Source organism: Mytilus edulis, chromosome 6 (assembly GCF_963676685.1).
Source record: "Mytilus edulis chromosome 6, xbMytEdul2.2, whole genome shotgun sequence".
Taxonomy (NCBI): domain Eukaryota; kingdom Metazoa; phylum Mollusca; class Bivalvia; order Mytilida; family Mytilidae; genus Mytilus; species Mytilus edulis.
In genome coordinates, this window is record NC_092349.1 from 1,854,386 (window position 1) to 1,881,197 (window position 26,812).

Genomic DNA, 26,812 nt, shown 5'->3' on the forward strand with positions numbered 1-26,812 from the left:
CTGGAACTGGTAAAACATTTTATCTGCGGCCTATCAAATATCCACACATACATATTCTGTACATATACTTGTTGTATTATTAGTAATAAATATTCTATATTCTTTCTACAATTTGTATTGTCTGTTGTTCAGCGCCAGTAGTCCGTTTATTAATTACAGTATACTGACCGACTTTAGAAACGCAACACTAGATTATTTTTGTGTTATTTTAGAATGAATGTGTCACCGTCAAAAGCAATTACTGCCTGTTAAAACGCCAAAATGATTGTCAGAAAGGTCAACAAATTCTGTCTGACATGTTTTGGGTTCTATTTTACACCTTCTGATTTTGTATTTGTTCAACCCATTAATTGGTTTTGGCAATTATGCGGTTGGAACTTGAGAGCTTCAAAGGTTTTTCTTCAGTCGATTCTTTGGCAAATCAGTTGATGGGAAACATTTATGGTATGAATCTGTACGCAATGGCACTCGGCAATATGATTAGCAGTTGACGTTATGGCCGTAAACATTTCTGGCAAATGACGTTGCGTTATCAAATTCTGTTGACGTTTCATTGTCACTACACGTTGATCTGTTCATTGATTGCCAGCAACAAATCTTGTCTACTTGTATCGTTGTCGAAAGGACAGTAAGAAGAGTTTCTGAAGTCATACAGTATGGTTGCAGCCCGTTTATGTTTTCATGTTTGCAGTATTCTTAAGGGCTAATTCAGTTTTTTTATTTCTCAGTCTTGGCAATATGGAGATGCAACATTTTTTAACTGATTAAAGTGAGGCAAAGGATTGAAAGAACTGTTTCACAAAGCAAAACAAATGAAACAATCTTTCATGGGTCCAAAATTTTGCTTTAAGAAATTCGTGCGACTTAAAAAAATTCGGTATGTTCAATAACCACAGATAAGTCAGATTTTGATTTGTTGTACAGAGAAAGAAGTATGATAAGCTTGAAAAGTAGTTGTAAGAGAATCAACAAAATGAGTGTTGTGTTTCTAAAGTCGTTCGGTATAGTTTCTGCATCATGCATGAATTACATTTAAAGAATGATGCCAGCTATAAAAGGAATATATGGTTACATGTATCAATTAACGGTTATAAGCGAAATAGCTAGCATGTAGATTAATCATACTGCGCTTGTTCAAGCTGTTTTTTGCGTTTACCTCCTGAAACAACGATTTTGCTTAATAAGAGTTTATCTTTTATCTTTTCACTTCAAACTTAGAATACATTATCATCATTTGCAAACATCTATATTTACAGAAATTTACATAATTACTAACTTTGTGAAATTTTTAACGATTCCCTTTTCTACATATCTGCTCCGACCATACCATCCCAACTCCTTTTATGTTATTTGTCATAGTTTATGAATCGAAGCTAAAAATTCGAAGTTCAACATTGTTAGATGTTACAGTTCATATGCATGTGTACATGATTAATAGTGTGTGTACAGTAAGCATGGCCCTTTCAACATATATATCTTGGGCATGTCCAGCACTGACCTTCTCATTGCTATTCCCCCTTTATTGTTTTGTTTTTTTTGTTTCGAGCGATTTTGTTAATTGAACTGTAAAAAAAGTTGGCTCTGTCTCACTCATAGAAATACATCATTGGTGATTCCTAATAGTGTAGTCTCTAGCATACTCAATTGTCAATCTAGGATTCGGGGATAAAGGGCTAACTAAGTGACCAGTTTAGTTTGTATGCCTTCCATTTTTTGCTTACGGAAACACAATTTACTTGCTATATAATTCAGAACTAGCGGTTTTATTAAATGTTATTTTCTCATTTATTTGCACATCGTTCTGAATCTTGCGATAATAAAAACTGCAACTGTGAATTCTTAAAATGTTTGAAAAGTGCAAGTTTCCCGTGGACCTTTTAACCTGTACTTCGAAACTTTAACAAATGTTAATAAAAGTGAACAATCTGATTGAACACACAGAATGCTTTTTATTCATATGATCACTGAAGAATAATGATTTCTGAAATAATTGTCCTGCTATGTTTCAAATGTTTAAAAAAAATGTATATTCAATATCTTATGTACGGTTGATTAATAATAAATAAAATGAAATGTGTTAAACGTAATTCTAAATCCCTAGACCATGGATCATTGTTAACACAGGGCCCCTTGTGTATACTTCTCTGGGTTACGCAAGGTAAATTATATTCAGGTGATTTTCAATAAATGTATTTCAAGTCTTAAAAAAATAAAAAATCTAATTGTTGAATTTATGTTACTTCCCTCAAAGTCCTTTTGTCGTAAAATAAGATTAAATATTTATGATTGATTTATTTTAAATTGCAACAAAACAGTTGTCTGTTTTTATACAACGAACTAAATAATATTGTTTTTTTAAACAATACTTTGTGCCGTCTCAGATATGCTCTAAATGCTTTGGTTTTTGAGAAAAAAGACCCATAAAATATATTTGACCCCTTTGTTCTATGTTTAACCATGCTGACCATGTAAGTTGGTTGATCAAATCGTGGGATACAATTTCTAAACTACATACTCCAAGGAGCATTCAGGTATAAGTTATAAATTGAACAAAACATGGCTGATCAAAAATTAACAGACAAACAATTGTATAGAGAGCACATCACAGAAATATAAAAACTGAGCAACATGGACCCAAAAACAAGCCGGCTAGGGATACAACAATGTATCCGGTTCCAGAGAACTTACAACATAGTCCTATACATGTCCATCTCTTTCTTCACAACATGGAACTTACTTTGTCATCTGTTGTGATCATCAGGCCTTGAAGTCATAAAACTTTAGAGTCAGTTTTTGTACACATACTCCAAAATCAACCAATCAAAATGTTAGATTTCATGTTTCGAGCATGAATGTTGTGCTCCGAGCACTGAGCAAAGTTGTATGACTTCAACCCCAGTATGGGTCGTTTACTTGTCATTTCATGGTGAAACTGCTGTAAGTGAGTATTTTGTTTTTCGATTTGTCTTTCCTTTTTGCGCACCTGATCAGAAGGACCTTAAACAACAAAACTTTTCAGCTACGTAATATCTTCATAACAGTTGTATGCGACCAAAAAAGTCAAATGACCCCTTAAGGAGTTTTTAATATGTTTAAACAATTTTATTCAATTTGTTCACCGTGTTTGCTTATATATAAAAATAGTTTCCTCTTAAACTACTGGGCCTAATACTTCAAAACATTGATGATTATTTTGTAAAGTTACTTGTTTTTAAACTATATGCGTTGTTTTGATCGATCAACAAACATGGCCACCAAGTCTTAAAAAAATAAACAAAGGAGACAAAAAATGTTTGTTTTTTCTGATATCTAAAAACAACTGCTTTCAGAGCTTTTCTCATAAAAATAGAGAGAAAGTATGAATGACAAGAAATGTTCAGCTTGGTGAGATCTACAATAAAATAAACATATCAGGTCCGTGTATATCTGCGTCCAATCGTTTTTCGTTTTGAAATATTAAAAACAAAAAAACGAAAGTGTTTTCATTTTTCGTTTTTAATTTTCTTTAAAAACGAAAAGACTTTTATTTTTCATTTCGGTTTTTAAAAAATCAAAAACAAAAAATGAAAACACTTTCGTTTTTTGTTTTTCGTTTATGATATTTCAAAATGAAAAACGAATGGACGCAGATATACACGGACCCATATCACTATAGTCAATTGATCTCTTGATAAGTTTTTCACTTCAACTTATTGTCCTTTAAACTTGTTTTTACATTTTTTGTACAAGTCTGATTCCTTTTGTTTTTAAATCGTCTTCTCTGAAACTACTAGGTCAAATATCTCAAAACTGAAACTTGAATTGAATGTTTCTTGAGGGAACACAAACTGACATGCATGTAGATGAAAGTGTTAAACAGGTTTAGATCTTGTCAAGTAATCGTCAGGGCAATAACAAAAACTTATTTTTGTTGTTTTTTTTCTGATATTTTACCGTGTTGGGTTATGTATTGTTTTTAATATAATTATCAAAGAGAAAGATTGTAAATGACAAAAATGTTCAGAAAAGTAAGACCTACAAATAAGTCAAATGCCTAAAACTTAAAAGAGGGACGGTCCAACTAATAAATCTAAAAAGAACTGACAACGCCATGAAAAAGACAAACAGACAAACAAAAGTACAGATGACACAAAATAGAAAACTAAAGAATAAACAACACAAGCCCCACCAAAATCTAGGCGTGATCTCAGGTGCTCCGGAAGGGTAAGCAGATCCTGCTTCACAAGTGGCACACGTCGTGTTGATTATGTGAGAACAAATCCGGTAAATAGTCTAATTCGAAGTGATGATTTCAACTTCACCATTTTGGAACTCTTGATTTATTATTCCTTGCACTATAAAAGCCAAAAAGTCTGAAAAGACCAGTTTTTGTCTGAATATGCATTAATTTTTACTCGACATCCCTAATTTGTCTGAATACGTCTAAACATCCTTGAAATAGTATGAATTTGTCTACTAAAGTTCTTGAGTTTTCTTGACAAGTGTCTTAGCAGTATGAACATTGCCTTAAAATTTCTCGACACTTCCTTTATCATCTGATAAGAGTCTTGATTAGTCTCGACAAATTCTTGACCGGCTTAAATTTGTCTCGATCTGTCTTGACATATTTTTGACATTCTTAATAATGTCTGAATATGTCTTGACACGTTCTTGACATTCTAAATAATGTCTGAATATGTCTCGACACATTCTTGACAGTCTTAAATATGTCTTGACACTATCTCAACAGCAAAATTTCGCCTGAAATGTGTACAGACTTATTCTGCACTGTTTATGACATTCTTTTGCTGTTATATAATCCTTTTTATTAAGGCTAAACTAAACTTTGAAGAATCAAGGATTAATTTGGTATAGTAAGATACCCTTTTGGTGCAACTAAGTTGGAAAAATTTGAATAATCCCCCATGTAGTTTAATTTTCATTTATTCTTATTTAACGTTTAATTAATTGTTTTCACCTTGCATATAAGTCGAAGTAACTGACAAACAGCATTTAGATGTTTGACATTCAAAAAAAATGCCAGTCAAATTTGCTTTACTAAAATAGATGTCGTGTACGCAGTTTTAAAATGTGACCATGTGTCTCTTTTGGACCCCACAATTTTTTTTTTTGGGGGGTTTGTGTAGCTAAAATTCTATTTGACAGTTGCGTGTACTCTGGGGTGTAGAATACCTTAATTTTATGGAGAACATTCTGTCCATGTGAATACTTTATATATATTCCAACAGATGACATTACTGTTAAATGAAGGATTTATCATCATAATTTGTACAATAATTATTCACCGTATCATATTATGAATGTAGAATGATATAAGTATGATTGGTTTTAATCATTTAATTTTTTGAAAGATTTAGGAATCAAAATTTGTATTTTTTTAAAAACCCACATTTAAATTGTTTTATATCAACACACCCACATTTAAATTATTTTATACATTAGATTTCATAGCCATAGTTGCATTTGTAAAAGTATTTAGATACCCAAATTTTCAACTATTTTACATGCCCACTTTTTTTTTGTAAGAAGTGTAACTTGAAACAACAGTATATTATATAAGAATGAAATAAAGATTAAAGTTAAATAATGAATATTGGTCATAATTTGTACATGTAAAACTCAGAACTGTCAAGTTAATTTAAGACACAAATCAAAATGTTCAGAATATGTCAAGCCATACTGAGAAAAAATAAGAATGTCGAGAATATGTCAAGAAATGTCAAGACAGTATTCAAATTTCAAGAATTTGTCAAGAAATTGTAAGACCAGATTCAGAATGTCGAGAATATGTCAAGTAAAAATGAATATAAATCATGACAAAAATTGGTCTTTTCAGACTTTTAGACTTTTGTTGTGTTGTGAGCAACAACCCTCATTCAAGAAAATAATGATAGGAAACGCAAGCATGGGAATATCGTATCAATTGACAGATATATACACCGTATGCAAGTGCTACTGATTGTTGCTACTTAGAAATGGAGAGTTCACAATTGGAAAGCTGAAATCATCTCTTGTGTCGTAAAGTTTTTTTTTCAACCGACCCTCATTGTCAATTTCTAGATGTAAGTCAAGATATGAGGCCGACTTAACTTTATTTGTTGTAAAAAAAGGGATATATGCGTTGAACATAGTCACCAAATTTTGAATTATATAGCGGAAAGTAGAGTTAAAGTATATTGCTAACTTCTTATATTTCTTCCTACGAAGTTTATATACGAAGTCAGCCTCATAATAATAAAGAAACAAGTCGAAAAGAAGAGGATACAATTCGTTCCCACTGGAATGCCGATAGTCAGTTGAAAAACACGTCCTCCGAACGTAACAAATATGTTGTCAATCAAGAATCTTGATAATGTCAGTTTCAGAGATTTTATTGTCTGAATCAGAGTGCTCCTTTACAAAGTAGGATTTATCCCTTCCTAAGACAAGATACTTGTATCTGCGTTGGCTATTCTTTTGTATAAAACAAAGCAATACCAACTCTTTCAACTTGTCTTTTAGTTTTGAATGTGGAATACTTGTGTAAAGTGTAGAAAGGTCAAATGTTTTAATACTATTACAAGATGAAAGAGAGTTAGATTGTATGTACTCTAAAAGATCATTGTAATTTTTAAGTATCTATCATGTTTATTTACATGACCTTCTTGGTGATATAACACTTTTATTTGATCGTTCAATTCAGGGTTCAAAATTTTGTATTTCTGTTCAAATTTAAACATTGCCGATGGTTTTTCTACGTCTGAATGTTAATTAGAATTTGTCTCGTTTATTAATAGATTGTTGTATGTCTGGCCTTTTATCTGATTTACATTTTTTGTTTGTCTTTGTTAAGTTTTAAAGAAAGTAGATGTGGTATGATTGAAAATTAAAAATTACAAATTCTTAGTTTGTTTTGTTAATTAAAGTTGTTTAAAACTATGACCATATCTAAGTATTTGAAAGCAATTTAGATTCAGGTGATTAACAAAAAACACATTTGTCTTTCATATTTTGCAATTACTTAGTCTTGTTAAGTGTACACACATAAGAAACATTTGAAATATTTGATTATTGTTTTTGTTTTTAAATCAATTTAACACACACCTATTCAATTACACAAGGAAAATAGTATATAAACAAAGATAATTGCTTAGTCAAGTCCAGTTTTATAGTAGACGAAACGCGCGTCTGGCGTACTACATTATAATCCTGGTACCTTTGATAACTATTATCGGAATCTACCTAAATCATCCGGGAAATATAAAAGCACGTTCACATATCATTAACGATACTTTCTTACTAACGCATCTTAATCATTTATAAAATATGAAAATAAGGAGATGAGGTGTGATTGCCAATGATACAACTATCTACCAAAAAATGAAGTGGATGTAAGCAAATATATACAACCGTGCTTGTTTTCTATAAAATTATACTCTTTAAATCAATTCAATACATTAAAATTATATTAGCTGTCAAATGTCAAGGTGGGTGCTCCTTACACGAGGAGAAAAGCTACTAGTATCGACTCAAGATACGTTTTGCGTTTATCACAATGATTCAGTCGCTTTATTCGATTTATCGGTTTCCAAACTCACTTGCGACAGGTTGTAGCGGTCGTATATTTTTTGATACCATTACTATCGTCTCATTCTGTTTTTTATATTGTCATATTTCCATATACAATGTACACTCCAACCGTTTTTTATTTTATTTATGGAGATGAAAAGTTAACCATGCCCTCTTTTTTTAAAACTATGAATTTTCTCTTTCTAATCAATTTACCAGACTTGAACATCTGTTTACCAATTTGCAATATAAAAAAAATGAAAAAAGAGGAACACAAGATACCAAAGGGACAGTCAAACTCATAGATCGAAAATGAACTGACAACGCCGTGGCTAAAAATAAAAAGAAAAACAGACAAATAATAGTTCATAAGACACAACATATTAAACTAAATATTAAGCAACACGAACCCCACCAAAACATGGGGGTAATCTCAAGTGCTCCGGAAGGGTAAACATATCCTTCTCCACATTGTGTCACATCAAATTCACTTCTGTGTCACGTTTTTTTAATTTGATTCTAAGGGGTGAAATCATAAAAAAAAGCACAGCACAGATAAATTGTAAACCCATCAAAATGATGATGTTACACAAGCTAAATAAGTCTTGTGTGTATGTTTAAAGTAACGCTCACGACTTTGTTGTAGCCGATCAAAACATATCAAGTACCACTCCCAAAGACATCGTTATTAAGTCTCCCAAACAAAGTTTGGAGACTTATTGTTTTTGCTCAGTTCTTACTATTTTTATCATTATTCTTCTTCTTCCTCTTCTTCCTCTTCCGCCAATTTAAAAAATGAACTTGTTCGCAGCATTTTTCCAAAACCATTTGTCAGATTGACTTAGGATTTCATAAAATGGTAGACTTATATGTCTAGGTGAGCAATCAATCTTTCGTTTGTGCATTGGGGTCTATTAAGGGGTATTTTGGGGGAAGAAAGGAGGGAGGGGTTTACTATAGAACCCTATGGGATTTTATTTTCTAAAATTTTCAAATGAATATAACTTGAAAATTGTAAGTGATAGATACATGCAGTCTTCAGAAATGATTATAGGACAATAAAACAAATCACATGCAATATAGGAGGAGTCCCTGGGAAGTTAAATGGAAGTTCCTGGGGGTCAGCCCCACCCCGTTCAATTTGAGAATGTACTATTATCTTGTGAACGGTCCAGATCCCCACCCCTAAACCATATATATTCTTGTAGGGGACAATAAAGCAAATGAAATGAAATAAAAGGGAAGTCCCGAGGGGGTCAACCCACCCCCTCTTGTTTGAAAACTTGTAAACGGTCAACATCCCCACCCCTAAACCATATATATTCTCGTAGGGGACAATAAAACAAATCAAATGAAATGTAGGTAAAGTCTCTGGGGGGTCACCACCACCCCCTTCGGTTTGCAAACTTGTAAACGGTGGAGATCCCTACTCGTAAGCCATATATATTCTTGTATGGGACAAAAAAGTCAAGTCAAATGAACATTGGACCGTATGAATGGGGATTTTTGGGAGCTTTGTTTGGGAGACGTCGTAACAGCATCCTGTTACAATTACTTCTTGTATATATTTGTGTTTATTCAAATCCTTACTAAAAAAGGAAGCCATTTCTAAAAATAATAAAGGTATATTTGAGTCTTCACCATATGTCTGGATTGTACTTTCAGAGAGGTGTCCTATATTAGTAGTATGTTCCTTATCTAAAATGTTACCGACATAATAGCCATCGAAAAAAATATAAACATTCTATTTTAGGTGAACAGTTGTGGTATTTCAGTTAACATAAGATTCAGTAAAAAGAAAGGCTTGGATAAAAAGCAGCACGGATAAAATGTCAACTCGTCAAAGTAATGCTGTTACAAAAGCTAAATAAGTCGTTTGTGTATGTAGAAGGTAACATTCAAGACTGTGTTGTTTGGGCGTCCCTGATAAGTCTGATGTAGACGAAACGCGCGTCTGGCGTATTATATTATAAGCCTTATACATTTGATATCTAATTAGATAGATTTAGTCAAATATAAATCAGGAATCTATGTAGTGTTGGTAGTTTGGTTAAAATCAGACGTTGAATATATGTCCATTTTACATTCATATGTCGTTACGTTAAGTAAGCTATTAACAGTGATAATTTCGAAAATGATATTTTATATTCATGGGTGTTTCCATTCTACATCAAATACGTACTCGATAATATATTAAAAGACTGTCAGTGACTTTGAACGAACAAAAACTAAGTGTAACGAGTTTTGATCCAAGAAACAAAATGTCTTTTAAATGCTGTGAACTAACTGGTTTTACATAGACCAATTGTATTGACTTCCTTTAAAAGCTCTTGCAAGTATCTGCGTATTTAAATACTAATGTTTTCAGTGAAACGTTCAAACACTTTTAAGTAATATGATATAACGGATTATAATTTCAAGTGTATATTTCAACCAAAAACGCACATGCGCAAAGTCCAAAATTAACTTTGAAATGCATATCCTAAATTGAATTCCGTACATCAGGTGCTTGTAAACATTGACCGAAAGGACTATAGTTTCAAGTATAACATTGCCTGGCTATATAGGTAAGATCAACCAACTTATCACATGTATGATATAGTACATATATCTAATTTTACTGTCACACAGTAATTGATACAGTACATATTTAAAAATAATTTTTGGTAATATCTTTAACATGCAAAACAGTTGATTTATGGGACACTTTAAAAGCATACAAGGTCATATATACAATAAAGTGCATGTTAATTTGTAAAATATTTTAGAGTTAGAAATACACTATTAGAATTCTTGTAACAATCATATTGATAAATAAAAAGTCCTTATTACAGAAAATATAGTAAAAAAAATAATCACAAAACATTACATTATAAATGGAACAGTGTTTCTGTTAGCGCTTTCCCCGCATCTCCTACGGTTCATCAAAAAGAATATATATAGCAATACTTTGACTGATTTGTGTCTATTAAACTATCTTGTATGTGTTGCCCTTGAACATAACAAATGAATTTGACATTTACAATCAACATGTATAAACAAGATTATCATTTAATCCCGTTTTCTCCCTATGAGTTGTTTACTAAAATGAACAAAATATTTTATGAATGTATTTACATTTAAATTTTGTACCTATTGTCAATCAATCCTTTCAAATACCTATGATATTATTTAAATCCACTGTATCTTGCTATATTATTTATTGAATGTTTAATGTAAACATTAAAAGTCATTTAAATCTTCAAATGATTTAGTGTTAAAATGTGCACGATGTATGGATGATAGTTTCTGCATTTCACGTATATCAGAAATTCTTATATGAAGTGATTCTTTTTCCGTTTAAACAACACCGTTATAAAATTCTCGATATATTTACATTAATATACTTTGCGCAGACTTAATACATAATTATGGTTGTTACAATATACCTCCCACGTACATCCACATGCAAAAATTACAATTAAAAAAAGGTACATAATTTTTATTCGTATTCGGATGCATAACAACAAGAATTAATGTATGAATGCTCGGCAAAATCTACAAAATCTAAATAAAATATATTTCCATTGAAATCCATTAATGCTTTTGGCGTATTTGAATCCTTCAAAACATGACACCATACAAATGAAATGCTAAAGCTGAAGATGTTTCCGTTACGTGAACTTTCGAAATTTGTATAATACTACATGCAAATGCATTTTTAAGGTAAGTTGTTTTGCTTAATATTTTATTGGATTATTCGCATATTTACTGATTTAAGCATGTCAACATGGCGGCTACTTGGTAACAAAATGTCAACTTTGGATTTGACGGTAGCTTACGATAAAAAACATGTAAATTAAAAATGGCAAAATTTTGGTTTGAAAATTCGAAGAACTAATAACAATTTTTTAGCTGCTATTTGCGAAAAAATTTATGCAAGCTACATATTTATCAGAATGTTGTAGCTTTATCTTACATGGTGTAAAAATGAAGAGCCCTACTTAAATGCCCGTATGTGTCCTATTAGAATGTAATTAATTCATGGAAGGCATGAAAATGATGCCGTTGTTTCATAAGTGCAAAGAGCAACAATGAGCGAAATTGTTATTATTTCCTTTCAAAAAGTCATACCATCAAGGCATTTAGTGATCTAATGTTGAGGAAAAAATTTGAATATTACACTGCCCAGGCCATGTGTAAATTTTCAACAAATGTGTGGCTTCCATGAATTATTCTTTAAATCACAAAATACCTTAAAGGTGTGACTTTTTGAAAGGAAATAAAAATAAATTCGCTCATTGTTACTCTATGCACTTATGAAACAACAGCATTGTTTTCATTACTTTTTTATTCTAAATGATTAACTGCTCTGTAAAACGTTGATATTGAAAGATTGCATTCGTTTCAATGTCATTGTACATACATTTTTTTCTTTACATGTTATGATTGTTATCCCTTATATAAACAGTCAATATTTCGTGACAAAAAATTGTTGTCGTGTACTTAATTTCTATTTTGTATAACAGTCCTATATTTTGTATCAGGGATTGTTTCCTGTCATACAAATTGTCAATACATTTAATGCCAACTCATTTTTACAAATTAAGAAAAATATAACTATATGATGAACGACAACGATTGAAGAAGGTCATGACTTTTTATTTTTACTGTATAGGGTGGCGTGCGTTGGTCTATTCAGTCAATTATATGTTGACAACATGCAGCTACATCAAACGATTTCGTACATGAAAATATTTCTTTTCATAATTGCTGATGTTTATGGTAAGTATATATTTCAAGAGATTAACCAACCATAACTAAATTATTATCACCAACACCTTTAGCATCAGGATCATAATATCCTAATTTCACCACTTTGATAAATCTGAAGATCTCTCATTGTTCAATGCTATCACTGTTTTTTATAATAAAAAAAAGGAATGTAGATTCGATTATGTTGTAGTTTGTGGTGTTTTTGAGATACGCTTAAATAAAATAATCATCTGAGATACTAGCAAACGTCTGAGGCATGCTCACATCATCATTGTTATACTTTGGCATGTCGTATTCATAAAAATGAAACATTTCTCTAAATCGACCAACTACTTTTTTCACAATCGATAAGCTACATTTTTGTTTTTGTTTTTCTTGGAATAGATATTCTAGATTGTCTAACGTCTAACATAACGATGAGTTTATAGTATGTTTTAGATCATATGTTGGGCTAGCATTACATATTTTGCTTAAAACATTGGACATAAGGTGTCGAGATCAACCACAAAACATCAAATGATATAGGGATTATAACAAATGATTTTTAATTATAAGCAAAAGTAACATTCTGATTTATGAATCGAGAAAAAATATTAACTAGTTTGTGTAACGCTGAGGATAATTCTCAGGATAGAAAAGTGTTCGCAAGGGGAAATAATAATGTGTGCACTAGCAAAACAGTAAAGAAAACATTTCTGATAAGCGGTACAATGCAGTTTAAGAGTATGTTATTAAAAAGAGGCTTACAAAAAATGTAGGCATACACGCCTGATATTTCAAATTAGCAAAAGACATTGATCACTGGTTTGGTGGTACCCTTGTATACAACAATTTGTAGATACTTATCGAAAAGACTCTATCAAAGTTCAAATTAATACTGCATTCGCATCAATGGTTATGCACATGCATCATTGGGTTAAAATGTAAGATAATTGGTCAAGTATTTCAGAAAATCAAATTTGAAGATAATTCGTCCTTTTCAAATTACATGGTATATTTCCATTACTCATATGACTATCAGCGAAAAAGTGAAAAATACGAAATCATTGGACAAAAAAGTCGTGCAGAGACATATTGTTGCGTTAATAGGGTAAGGTTTTGTTGGAAAAACAATGCCTCGAGTCTGTTAAATATCAATGCTCTTCAACTTCGTACTCTATTTGGCCTTTTCAACATTTTTTTTATTCGAGCGTCACTGATGAGTCTTTTGTAAATGAAACGCGCGTCTGGCGTTAATATAAAATTGTAATCCTGGTATCTATGATGAGTTTAATGTTAAAGACAGACAAGTTATTATATATGGGTATGAAAATAGTAATAACTTGCGATAGGTCTTGAAATATAGATGTCCGTAATATTCAAAATAACTGCTTTTAGACGCTCTTTTCGTCAGATTTCAAACTAGAACACTAGTTGTTTTGTCTAGTTCGCTTTCAATCAATCAGTAACCTAAGTTTTGTGTGTACAATGGAAAATTCGTCGAATTACCAATACTAACTTGATCAGACGCATGCTTTTTACGCAAATATAGGAGGAATCCCTTCCTTAGTATGTCATTTTTCTATTGACATATACATGTTCCTTTATTTAAACAAAAGTGTGTTCAACTATATCATACCCCAACACTTACGAAACCATGTTTTACATTTTTTTTCAACTTTACCAAAAATGTCCTTGTACATTGTATTTAAGTGGTTTTTGTCTCTTCTACCATAAAATCTTCAAGAAATGACTTCGAACTTTTAGTGCATTTCAAGTTGGTACACTTAAAATTACGTTTTTAAGTAGTGTACAAGTTAGAACTTTTATTTTAATACTATTCTTCAAAAACCACTGCACAGTTATTGAAAAAAAATCGTGATTCCCTTAAAAGAACGGTTTTCTCTGCACTTTTTTATGAAAATATACTTTAAAATTCGAAGAAAAATTACACATCAGCTAGAAGTAACTGGACTATAAACTGATCATGATAAAAGTTTGATGCACATAGCATCTCATTGCTGGCTATCAAAGGATTAATTTAAGCCCTTAGCCACATCTGTACGTCAGCAAATGGTGATGAAACAAGTCTAAATGTCTCAAAATTATCTTAAAATGTGCTTCACCGGTAAGCAGTATCGGAGTGAATGGGAAAGGGTAAATATTTACTCACTATTATCAACTAGTTGACTATAAAAAGTATCATATAATGATCAGTAACACAGAGCCTCGAAAAAATCTGTGGGCTTATTTTAGTGTCCAAAACAAAGTTTGAAGACTTATTGGTTTTGCTCAATTTTCAGTATTGTTCTTCCTCTTTCTTTTCTGTCGTTTTTAAATTTGAAATTTTCTGCATCAAAATTTCTACCCAGATTAACTTAGGGCTCCACAATATGTTCGACTAACAAGTATTGTGGTACAATCAGGATTGGGTTTGTGCAATAAGATTTATAAAGGGGTACTTTTTGATTAAAACAAAGGTGGGGTATACTATAAAACCCTATGGGATTTTGATTTTTGTTTTCAAATAATTAAAACTTAGGAAGAGTTAGCGATAGATACTCAATAGGATTGTATTGTTTCTACTTTGTTTGCCCAGAAGCATTTTATTTGTTAATGTTTGTATCTTATTTGCATATATTCGCATACACTTTATTGCGTTTTAGTCCATTCCAGTAAACAAAAATAACAGTCGTTCAGAAAACTTCTTCTTTGGGTCGAATATCGTAAGAACAATGGTCATAAGCAATGAACTAAGGTAGGAACAGATTTACAAAGTGAACAATCATGAAAAAAGCCATTGTTTAATGTGTTAACGCTGGTTGAAATATAGATTTCACCACCGCAACAAGTGTGTTAAGATATTTCTCCACTCGAGTCAGTACAAATATTATATCAAAGCAAGAGGCTTGCCTAACTTTTTAAATAATTTAAATTTAACTGTAGAGAGTGGAGAAAATCATCTTAACACACGAATTATAGTGGTGAAATCTGTTCCTCTAATGATTTTTCTCCTTCACTTTTCCAATATTTGCGGAAAATTGTATTGTTTATATGGGACGTCATCAGGAATTATCTCGTTTTTTCATGACGTCATAATTGGAAATTTAAGAAGAAATCAAGAAATCGCAATGTTATTGTTAAATTTCGACCAATCAATTGCCGAGAACAAATTTTTCACTAGTGAGAAAAAATTATTTTCTCACACCGATCAAGAAATGTGAAAATTCCACAAGAATTAGAGAAACATGTCGTTATGAAAGTTTCATGTTCAAAATATTGTTTTAACAATGCCAAAGATAGCTTCAACTGGTTTGAAAAAGTTGTCTTATTTTAAATTAATTCGGATTGGCATAAATAGCGATTAGGTGTATTGGAGATAACTTTTATCATAGTTGCTTCTGTGGGTTTTTTTCGAGGGACGAAAGATACGAAAGGGACAGTCAAACTCATAAATCTAAAACAAACTCACAACGCCATTGCTAAAAATGAAAAAAACAAACAGACAAACAATAGTACACATTACACAACATAGAAAACTAAAGAATAAACAACACGAACCCCACCAAAAACTAGGGGTGATCTCAGGTGCTCCGGAAGGGTACGCAGATCCTGCACCACATGTGGCATCCGTCGTGTTGCTTATGTGATAACAAATCCGGTAAGTAGTCTAATTCGGTAGGTCACGTTCATGAAAGGGAAGGGGATTGTAGTTTCGACGTAAGAAACATATCCGATGTCATTTGTGAAACGGTTTTTCCATAACGGTCAACAAACTCGTGATGGCGTCCGTAAAATTTACGAAGGGATGATTTCATCTTCACCGTTTGGAACTCTTGGTTTAATAACTTCCTTGTGAGCAGCAACCGTCTATCAAGAAAATCATGATAGGAAATGCAAGCACGGGAATATCGTATCAATTGGGAGATATATACCCCGTATGCAGGTGCTGCTTGAATGTTGCTACTTAGAAATGGAAAGTTCACAATTGGAAAGCTGAAATCATCTCTTTTGTCGTAAAGTTTTGTTTTCAACCGACCCTCATTGTCAATTTCTAGATGTAAGTCAAGATATGAGGCAGACTTAACTGTATCTGCAATATCCTTTATCTCTAGTTCGATGGGATAGATGCGTTCCACATAGTCACCAAAGTTTGAATTATTTAGTGAAAGAACATCATCTTTATAGCGGAAAGTAGAGTTAACGGATATTGCTAACCTCTTATCTTTCTTCCTAAGAAGTTCCTGCATGAAGTCAGCCCCTTTATCATTATCATTTCTAATATTAGGTCTTATTAAACTATATACACCATACGCATTGTAGGTATTGAAGAAAAGCTGTTGTTTTCCACTTTAAACAATTTGAAAGAGATAGATTTGGATACAGGGATGGTACGAACACTTAAAAGTCAAAGTGGATATATCTATTCAATGGCTTACAATCATAAGGAAAGATATATGTATGTTCCACGATATCATATTGGGGATATAGTAAGGTAATTTTATTACATATAACTTCTTATTGATGCGTTAACAATAGAATTGTATAATTTGTAGAAAATAGTTACCAACTGTTAAAATTGAAACAACAAATGCATACACATTGTTCGCGTAAACACATGCGTCCCTCTTTTGTATGAGTCTTTTGCCATTCAATCGATCTTCCACGCATAACGTGATCACCATTTAATAACTCAACCGATGGAAATTTCAGTTCAAAGTGGTTATTGTTCGTATATCAAATACTCCGGTTTTCAGTGTGAATCACTATTTCACCCTATTAAGGTTTTCAAAGGATTATGCACCAGGTCTGTCAGTCTTTTTAAACTTATTCTTTTGTGTTTTCCCTTTTAAATGTACCTGGTTTGTGAGGTACAGTTTTACTTTCTTAAGAGACTGGTCCTTTTATAAAAAAATCTGAAAAAAGAGTGTAGTACTAGATTATTGCTCAGATCACAGGCATAATAAGAACGACAGAATTATTTGCCATCGTAAACATCCCCACAACAAATAAAATGCAACTACATCTCAATCGGTTATTGAAGACAAAACAGAAACTTCAATGTTGTACATCAAGTAAAAAAACTTTAACCGTTTTGGTGAAAAAAGCAGTAGCTCAGGTAATGTCAGTGAATAATACAGCGGAGGCAAACATACTTTTCGACGAGGGTGTCCAACGGTCCTTTATTACTGCAGACTTAGCTACTAAACTAAATGTACAGAAAGAGGGGTAAAAACATTTGAATATAGTTTCCTTTGGAAATAAAACTAACAGTATTCACAATCTAGACATATCCACGGTTGAAAGCTAAGAAGGAGAAACAAGGCTTCATTGAGATGGGAGCCATCAGTGTGGGCCCGGCTGTAAGTAACGTGTGGTAAAACATTGGTATGGGCATGATGTATAACCTTATATGAAGCACTTTTCTAAGTTATGACATAGTCTCGTTTTTCGCTGGTAGTGATTTGTTTCTATGTTTTGGAGCTAAAGTGTTATGTTTGGACTAGGATGTTGTACATTATGCCACACCCCTCTAGCGTACGTTAGTTTTAATGTCAAGTATACACTTTGAAATCGTAACGGTTCTTACGATATAGAGAGGACATGTTCTGTATCATTGGACATGGGTTGTCGACTCAAACCAAAGTTTTTATCCTTGAACTTGACCCTGAGTAGTTATGAAACATTATGACACAGCCTATATGGTGTTGATTAATATACCTGTCAAGTATAAGGTATGAAATTTAAACGGTTCTCAACATATAGACGAATACAATTTGTTACGAACGGATGGTCGAACGTATGACAGACAAGTGGATGGACAAACAGACGATACGACGGGCGGACGGACGCGCGTACGAATAGATTGAACGGTATAGGGCGATCCGCAACTAGGTGGGGCCATTATCATCCTTATGAAAATATTTATAGTACCCACCATAGCATCATCACTTCAAAGTCAGAGCCAGACGCAGAGTCTTTCGAGCTTTCTCTTTTAATTGGGGCAGACTTCATTAGAATGAATTGGAAGATAAAGTTATACATGGAAATGGACCAACTGCTGTAAGTTCTAAACTCGGATATTTGTTGTCGATTTCAGTACCAGTCATGAACAATGATAGAATCACTTCAATGATGAATGTCTTGATATATCATAAACAGAAAACTTTCTAACAAAAGACAATTTGGTGACTGAAGTATTTATGAATTGACGGAAATGAAATATATTCGCGTTTGATGCATATCATTGAAACCTTGATTAATCGTTTATGACAATCAAGACTGGGAAATATGTGTTTAAACTACCATGGATGGAAAACTGACCGGAGTTGCCAATCAAAAAAAAGAGCTCGTCAAAAGGAGAACACAAAATGTAGAACGTCGTATTTCAATAGACAAAGAATTGTTCAGAATGTATGGGGATATATACCGGTATATCTGACCAAGAATGGAGAGGTATCATAGAAAAGGTAAGGGATTAGGCAATTTTTATAAAATTATATTCATTGAATTCCGCATCACGCTGTTTAGCAGGATTTCACGACCACGCCTATACGAATAGCATATAGCTGTCGTTGTAAAGCAAATTCTAACAGCGCTATCATCAACGATTGTTTGGCAAATTATCCGCCAATGATGAAAGAACAATTTTGACACGCTTTAGAATGGACAAGTATGCAGTAACAACTGATAAAGCAAAAGCATTCTTACACATATAACTGTATATAAATGACAGAGATGTAGCTAAATTATTTTAGTTACAGAATCTAAACAATCCGAAAAGTTCATTGATAATTTACAGGTTCAAAGTAGTACTTTTTGGTGCAACCTGTTGGCCTTTTATTTTGAGTGCTACATTTATGAAACTCTTTATATAAAACCCGTTTAACACATCCAGCGATCTGTTCTGGTGAGAAAACTCTCCTCAGGTGTAATTCTGCATTTCGCACACTTTAATACGATGCCGCTTTTTGTTTGAGATTATCATATTCTGGCAATGACATTTTACGCAATATTGCAAAGCAGGAAAAGACAGGAAACGAGGATCAGATAGTTTTTACTCGGAATCCGCTAGAACACAAAGTTCGATAAAATTATTTTTAATCAACTTACTTTGAAAGAATAGTATGACATTCCATTAACAAAACGAAGTGTTGAACCAGTCTTTAAGAATAATTGATCCGTTTGGATTAATATCACCAGTTACATGACATCAAAACTTGTTATCCAAATTATATCGAAAGTGAAGTTAATTGGGACGAACTATTATCTCCCACTTTAAAAGAAGAATGGAAATCAATCGCTGGCAACAAAAATGTAAATTTCCCATCAATTAAGACTTGAATCTGATGCGCAACAGGGGACTATACTTCATATGTTTACAGACGTCAGAAAACAAGCATATGGTGAATGTGCCTATTTAATCAATTGAAACACCTCCAGTCTGATAATAACAACAGCATAGTCGCAACGGTAACAACTGGAACTCAGCCACGTTTGGATCCAATGGTTGCAGTAATAAGAGCCAGATTATCTAACTATTTCGTCGGAAATCTATCATTGTCTACATAAGGAAAATGTCTGTACTTAGTCAGTTGTTTTCAGTTCGTTTGATGCGTTTGAGCTTTTGATTTTGCCATTAATTCAGAATTGTCCTTGAAGCTCGATATTTTACTTATTATACAGATCGTTTTGCTAAACATATACTAGTAATAATGAACAACATGATCTTGGAGACACATATATCTATCATTTGAATTGTACAGAATGACACAAAACAAGTTAAACAGGTGGTTTTGTGTTGAATGTGTTGATGTTGGCAATTTCAGGTTTCCTTATCCTAACGACTTCACGGTGGTGTTTGAAAGTATTGTCTCTGCATCATATCCGGTTGGAATATCATTTGACTCAGTGAACAATCATCTATACTGGACGGAACTGTATTATCCTGGAAGTGTAATGAGATGCAATACAGATGGAACTGATTTAAGAGTTATTTTGAATGAAACTCAACCTGCTGCGATTGCCCTAGACATGCATAACAGGTTTCTTTTATATTTAGTTTCACATATTTATGGAAGTTTCGGATATGTAAATTGCCTTATTGTAAAAATAGTATTGGATAAAATTACTACTACTAATGATCAATATTATCGTAATATTTGCAACAAATTGTTTATGATCATTTATAAAGAAAGCTGATGTCAGCTAAAATATCAGTATTCGAGATACTATCTACAACATCGACGTCGATATCCATAATCCCCTGTTAAACAAATCCGAAAAAGGTCAGATGCAAACTGATACCATTTATGTTGATATGAAGAACATGACACATCGCGAAACAGTTGAGTATGTTTGTTTTGGATGAAAGTACTTTCTTTAAAAATATTATTCAAGTCCTAGAATAGTTATTTATTAACACTATCGTAGCAAATCTTTAACTACGCTTAACCAATATCAGAATTGAGAGATAAATAGATATAGGACGATATGGTATGAGTGCCAATTCCAATGAGACAACTTTATAATGATAAATTTATACAAAATCATATGTCATGCAATGGCTGGTCCTGGTTTGAAATATGTGAAACATTTTAAAGTAGAAAAGCTAACGGTTTGATGTAAACTAGTACAATTTACTAAACACAAATAAGACGAACAGGAACCAACAAAAACCACTGAAGTACAGGATCTGTTTGTACCACGAAATGCACGAGGAGCCGCATCACGAATGGATTTTTGGGACAACGATCTCACATCAAAATTAATCACTTATGTAAAAATGACTCAGCTTCGAAACAAGCCATCATTAATATCGAAGTTTTTAATCAAGTTCACCTTCAACGGATTTATTTTTTAACACCCATAAACAGTCTGAAAAAAAGCATGACATTGTGTAAAGCAAACTTTTCATTATTTTGTGCATACTTTATTTTATAATTTAACAGTTATACATAAATTCTACAACGAGGCTACATACATGGGCAAAACAAACTCGTTGTAAAATAAACACATCTTATAAAGAGTGACAAATGAAAATAACCATTCAAAAGATTAAAATTGACAATGACTGTGATACATATTAAGATGTATATAATTTGGTGTGTCGGTATATAATAGAGGGCAAAAGAGGGACGAAAGACACCAAAGGGACAGTCAAACTCATAAATCGAAAATAAACTGACAACGCCATGGCTAAAAATGAAAAAGACAAACAGACAAAACAATTGTACACATGAAACAACACAGAAAACTTCAGAATAAACAACACGAACCCCTCCATAAACTAGGGGTGGTCTCCGGTGCTCCGGAAGGGTAAGCAGATCCTGCTCTACATATGGCACCCGTCGTGTTGCTTATGTGTTTATAAATCCGGTAAATAGTATAATTCGATAGGTCACATCCATGAAAGGGAACATGTATATATTTAAGGGAATTGATAATTAATGTGACATAAAATACATGATTTTTTATATTTGTGAAATGAATAGTTTTTATTTTTAAACTGTCAGATGGATTTACTATGGCCAACAAATATTACCTAGCCAAATATTCAGAAGTAACTTTGATGGAATGGGCATAACTGTCATAATAAAGGACCTGCCAGCAAAAGTATATGGTTTAGGAGTAGGTATGTAAACTATAAAAAACAAAATCTTATTAACATTTTACCATACATGTATGTGTGTGTGGTCGTGTTTATATATGGAAGGAGGTGAAAGCAAGAAAAAAAAGAATATCAAAAAGAGTAAAAGTTACTACACAATCAACTGCGCACAATAGTCATATATGTGCTAATAAGGAAATCCAAATGCACTAGGTGTGTTAACTGGCATCATAGGTATTTTGAATTATATATTTAATAAATACACTTGTTATCTCAGCAGTATATCAACCACATCATTTGGTTTCTGGCGGATAGATGTCTCATTGAAAATCATACCACTTTGTTAATTTTTTTTTATTAAATCCAATATAATACATATTCAGTTATGCAGAGAAAGGCGATTATCATTTACGAAAGATATGTGTTTCTTGTTGAGCGTTTGCTATTTTAAAAATTATAAATATTTCAGACGTTAACGTTAAGCGTCTTTATTGGATGGAATTTCAGACGGGTGATTTACAATCTGCTTGTTTCAATGGGTCTGATGTTAGAACGATAGTTAGCACAAATGCAAAGAGTAAGAACTGGGACATTGCTACTGATGGTGATTTCATATTCTACACAAGCAGCAACAAAATTATGAAGATAAGCAAATCTTTACAACACAACCCAACTGTTGTTTACACAGACACAGACATAATTAATGGTATTTTGTTATACAAGCAAAACGGTAAGAATACGAGTTTAAAAAAATACTATGAAATACAATTTATTTTACACTACAGTGTTACCATAATTTTATAAGTGAACTGATATATTTAAATCAAGTGTTTAGAAAAATAAGTGTCATAATCAACTGTTGGAATTTAATTTGATACAATTTACATATTATGTAACGAATCAGTCTTCGCTTTAAGTAAAAGTAAGACAATAACAATACTATAGGAAACGGACATTTTTTATATAGTGACTTTTTATTCTGTTATTGATGTGCATATTATTAAACTATATAATAAGATTACTGCTATAGATATAGACAAATGTAGTAGCATGCAATCTTATATATGTAAACGTTTAATTACTTAAAATGTGAATTATTATGAAGTTATATTCATTGTACATATTATATATTAAGTGTATAACTAATTCTCGCTTCCTGGATGATTAATTGTCTAACACTTTGCTTTGATAATTGCAGAGATATATGTTTGTATCGGAGCACTATGTGATAGTTTTACCTGTAACTGAATATAATAATCTTGCACATTCTTTCTTTTCTTCAGCTGAAGGAAAAATGTTCATTTAAATAACTAAGTATTTGACATCAAACCTTAGATATATTTTATAATGTTCAATTGAATATAAGCAAACTTAAAATTTCTTTTATGCTCTTGCAATTTTGACTGTCTAAATACAATGTTATTAACAATAATGTATTATGAAATCATTGATATGCAATGGTTTATTTATACGCGAAAATATGTTAAATAATGTACTTAATTTTAAATCAACACGTCTTTTTATTTAATGATTAAAAATCAAGATAGCTCAAAAGAACAGCCGATTTATGTAATATTTTGTTATATAACAAAGATGTGTGTATACTTGCAGGGAAAAGCTGTGACGAAAAGCAGTAAATAGTTCCTTTCCTAATGTGCAAAATAAAAGAAGGCAGTGTTAAGGGGACGCGAATAGGACAATATATCCAACAAATATAGCTGGCATTATTACTCTAAACATATGCAATACAATGTCTATGTAATAGAAGATAGAATATCTATATTGTTTTATTTGACAAGGCTCGCTATTTTCATTCTTATTGAAATATATATTTAGGTTTAATTTTTTTATATATTTCTCAAATAAATATCTCGCATTAAGCCTTTTTCGTGAGGAGTTGTATTACTGTATTACAAGTATGCATCCTTAAAATTATTTTTTTATATGAACGAAACTATGAGGAGCAATATCTTCATTTGATGCTTGTTGTATATATTTGTATCAACTATTTTGAATGATATTAAAGAAATGAATTGGAAGTTGGTCAAATAATTTACTCAAAATAAAGCATATACTTATGTTCAATAAGACAATGCCGTGATTAAAGGACTATCCATTCAATATTTTCAGGTGTAAAATATGGTTTCGGTACAAAATCAAATAGTGCTGTATTATATACAAGCTCTAAAAAAACAGGTAAGTTAATGCAGTCTAGTTATTATATCAATTAAAGAGTTTATTCTCGATTTCCTAGATTTACAGATCGGGTTGATAAATATGCGAAAATTTATCAGTAAGTGCTCAAATAAAAAAAAAAGATACCTTGTTGATTCAATTTGGCACATACTTACAACGTAAAACGAATCCCCTGAATTGTATTTAAAACAGGTACCTGTTTGACTAGTACCCTCTGTAAAACAATGACAGAAACACTTGTTGACCGGTGCAGGTGTTAAGTTATATCTTTTGTTCTGATAATGTGACTTTAATTCCATGTTATACTACTGGTGACAGTCTAATATAGTAACAGTAATATATGAATATTGCAACTTGTGAATGCTTTCAGATAGTTAAGAGATTTACTGGTATTCTACATTTGAATGACTTTTGTGTGTATAACATTAAAGTAATGAATGTTTACTATTGCATGTTTACTATTGCAGATAAATATATCCAATAAAGGAATAGTATAAGCAAACCATTGCCTTATTTCATATGTTGTTAACGTTATACTTTACGGATCACTCGCATGTTCAATACATGCTATATGGGTCAATATCCATAATGCTTCTCAAATTGAGGAACACAAAATTTCTGTGTAAACAGAAATGTTCGTGTAGTAATATTGGACATGTTTCTATTTTAACAATTGACTGAGCTAAACCATTTGTGGTACAAACCTCATCAACCACCAATACCTTACTTCTCCGACGTACAGATATGAAAATATAATTACAAACTCAAACGTATGGGTTTTTGAAGACGAAAACTCCTAAATATACCACTAACCACATTTGTTGTTTCTTTTGACAATGGAACCCGGCTGACCTATAGTTGCTAACGTCAATTGGTCTCTAGTGAAGAGTGGTCTATATAGACAATCTAACAACATCTTCTTACTTTTACGACTGATAATTGATAATAATAGAGAATAGAGTGAAGAAAACAAATTGAAGACCTTTTATATGAATCCACAACACAATTCAGACCCTGTATAGACTAAATTCAAGGTTAAGATTGGGAAGAGTGGTTAAAAAAAATCACATTATTTTTCTGTAAGTTATAAAATGTCATCAGGTACAAAAACAATATTTAAAGATGTTCTTGATCTCAGACAAAAACTACAAACCACTTGTGCCTGAACGGATACACAACCGGTTATATAACATGTTAAAATTTGTTGCGGAAAAAAGATAAAATATTTGGAAAACAGGACTGTCCTGAATACTTTGCATAAGTAGCGAATGAGGTGTTAAATCTAAACATAATAAGTAAGCACAGGATCATAATGGTAAGTACATGTCATAAATAGTATTACAACGTAAGTGTGAATTTGATTGATGCTTCATTTCAATTCATTATTTCACTCATCATATATAAGTAAGAAGATGTTTTGTGAGACAATTCTCAACCAAGGACATGTATCATTTATTCTGTTTAAATGAGAATTATATCATAAAATTAAATTAAACAGTTATATGACTATTACAAATATATTGTTCAGATTGAATCACGTGGACATATACTTATATACACCGAAAGGTCAACATTCTATCGGCTAAGCTTTAGAATAAATGGACATATGTTTTAATTATATAATTTTCTAACGATAGAACCGGCGTCACCAGTAAAGTTTGTGTTTTCTGTGTAGCAATATAGTGAGCTATACTGCAAAGTTAGACAATTGGATGCAAGTTTTTTCTTAGGTTATTAACCATAAAACAGAACATCAATCAGTTTTATAAGGGTTGATTGGAGTAAAGAAGATTGGTATTATAGACTCACTTTTAGTAGTAGTATATACGCTGACAAAAGTTCTGTTTAGTTGTGCAGGCTGTAAAAATACGCAGCTATGTCTAGTCGAAATGGCACCTTCAAATTCAGATTATTTTTTGAAGGGGTGCTATATAAAGGTGGAAGTCTCAAGACTAAAATGTTTTCCGATAAACAACATGTACCTCTTTTCTTTGTAATTGCAGTTCAAATTAAGTTTGCAGAACATATGGTTATTTGAACATGATTTATTCAATTGTTTTCAAATGGAATGTGAATAGATTTCCATATAGACGTTGGACAAACTAACTATTTCATATTTATTTTTATTTTTTTAATCTCAAATGCTTTTGACTGGTCAAAAGCCATAAAAAGTAATTTTTTAGTTCGCAGGTCAATTAACAAGATTTACACAGACAACATAACCTTTACTATTTTTATTTCAAATAAAATGTACTATAAATTATGTCTAGATGATATATTTCATCAGCACTTACATCGAACTGTTAAGCATGTGTAAACAATCTTAATTATGACTTTATGAACCTTGTTTATTCGTCTATTAGAAGTTTGATTGTCATGTTGCTCGCCAATAAAATAAAACTAAGTAAATAGAACATTGTTAGAATTTTGAACAAGATTTAACTTTAAAATGTGTCTTGTACTTTTTTCAGAATGTTCGTAGAGGGTCCATTTCCATAGCTTTACTATGCATTTTAGTACTGACTACATCTGCGGGTATGTTCTTTTAATTGTAATTATTTATTTGAATGAGATTGCAAAATGCAATCCTATTATGTTTGAATTTGGTGTCCATTCTTGCTATTAAAAATCACAGTTCACTTATTATTGCTTGTAATGAAAGCACGATTTTAATTATACATTCCAGTTTGCATGATAATACTCTCACGCAAGGTTGGCTTATAA

At 31.9% G+C, this 26,812-nt stretch overlaps 1 protein-coding gene across 2 annotated transcripts in view; it reads left to right on the forward strand.

Moving 5' to 3' along the window:
* Positions 1–26,178, forward strand: part of LOC139526907 (very low-density lipoprotein receptor-like) — a 39,526-nt gene extending 13,348 nt beyond the window's left edge. The window contains exons 1-6 of one of the 2 annotated variants that reach the window (XM_071322058.1): positions 9,958–10,115; positions 12,206–12,312; positions 16,606–16,777; positions 20,112–20,327; positions 21,798–21,916; positions 22,362–26,176. In XM_071322058.1, coding sequence (XP_071178159.1) covers positions 12,249–12,312; positions 16,606–16,777; positions 20,112–20,327; positions 21,798–21,916; positions 22,362–22,696 — 906 coding nt within the window. In that variant the 5' untranslated portion in view covers positions 9,958–10,115; positions 12,206–12,248 and the 3' untranslated portion in view covers positions 22,697–26,176. Of the gene's footprint in view, positions 1–9,957; positions 10,116–12,205; positions 12,313–16,605; positions 16,778–20,111; positions 20,328–21,797; positions 21,917–22,361 lie in introns of those variants that run through there. The other variant, XM_071322060.1, reaches the window with a different exon arrangement.
* The last annotated feature ends 634 nt before the right edge of the window (positions 26,179–26,812 follow it).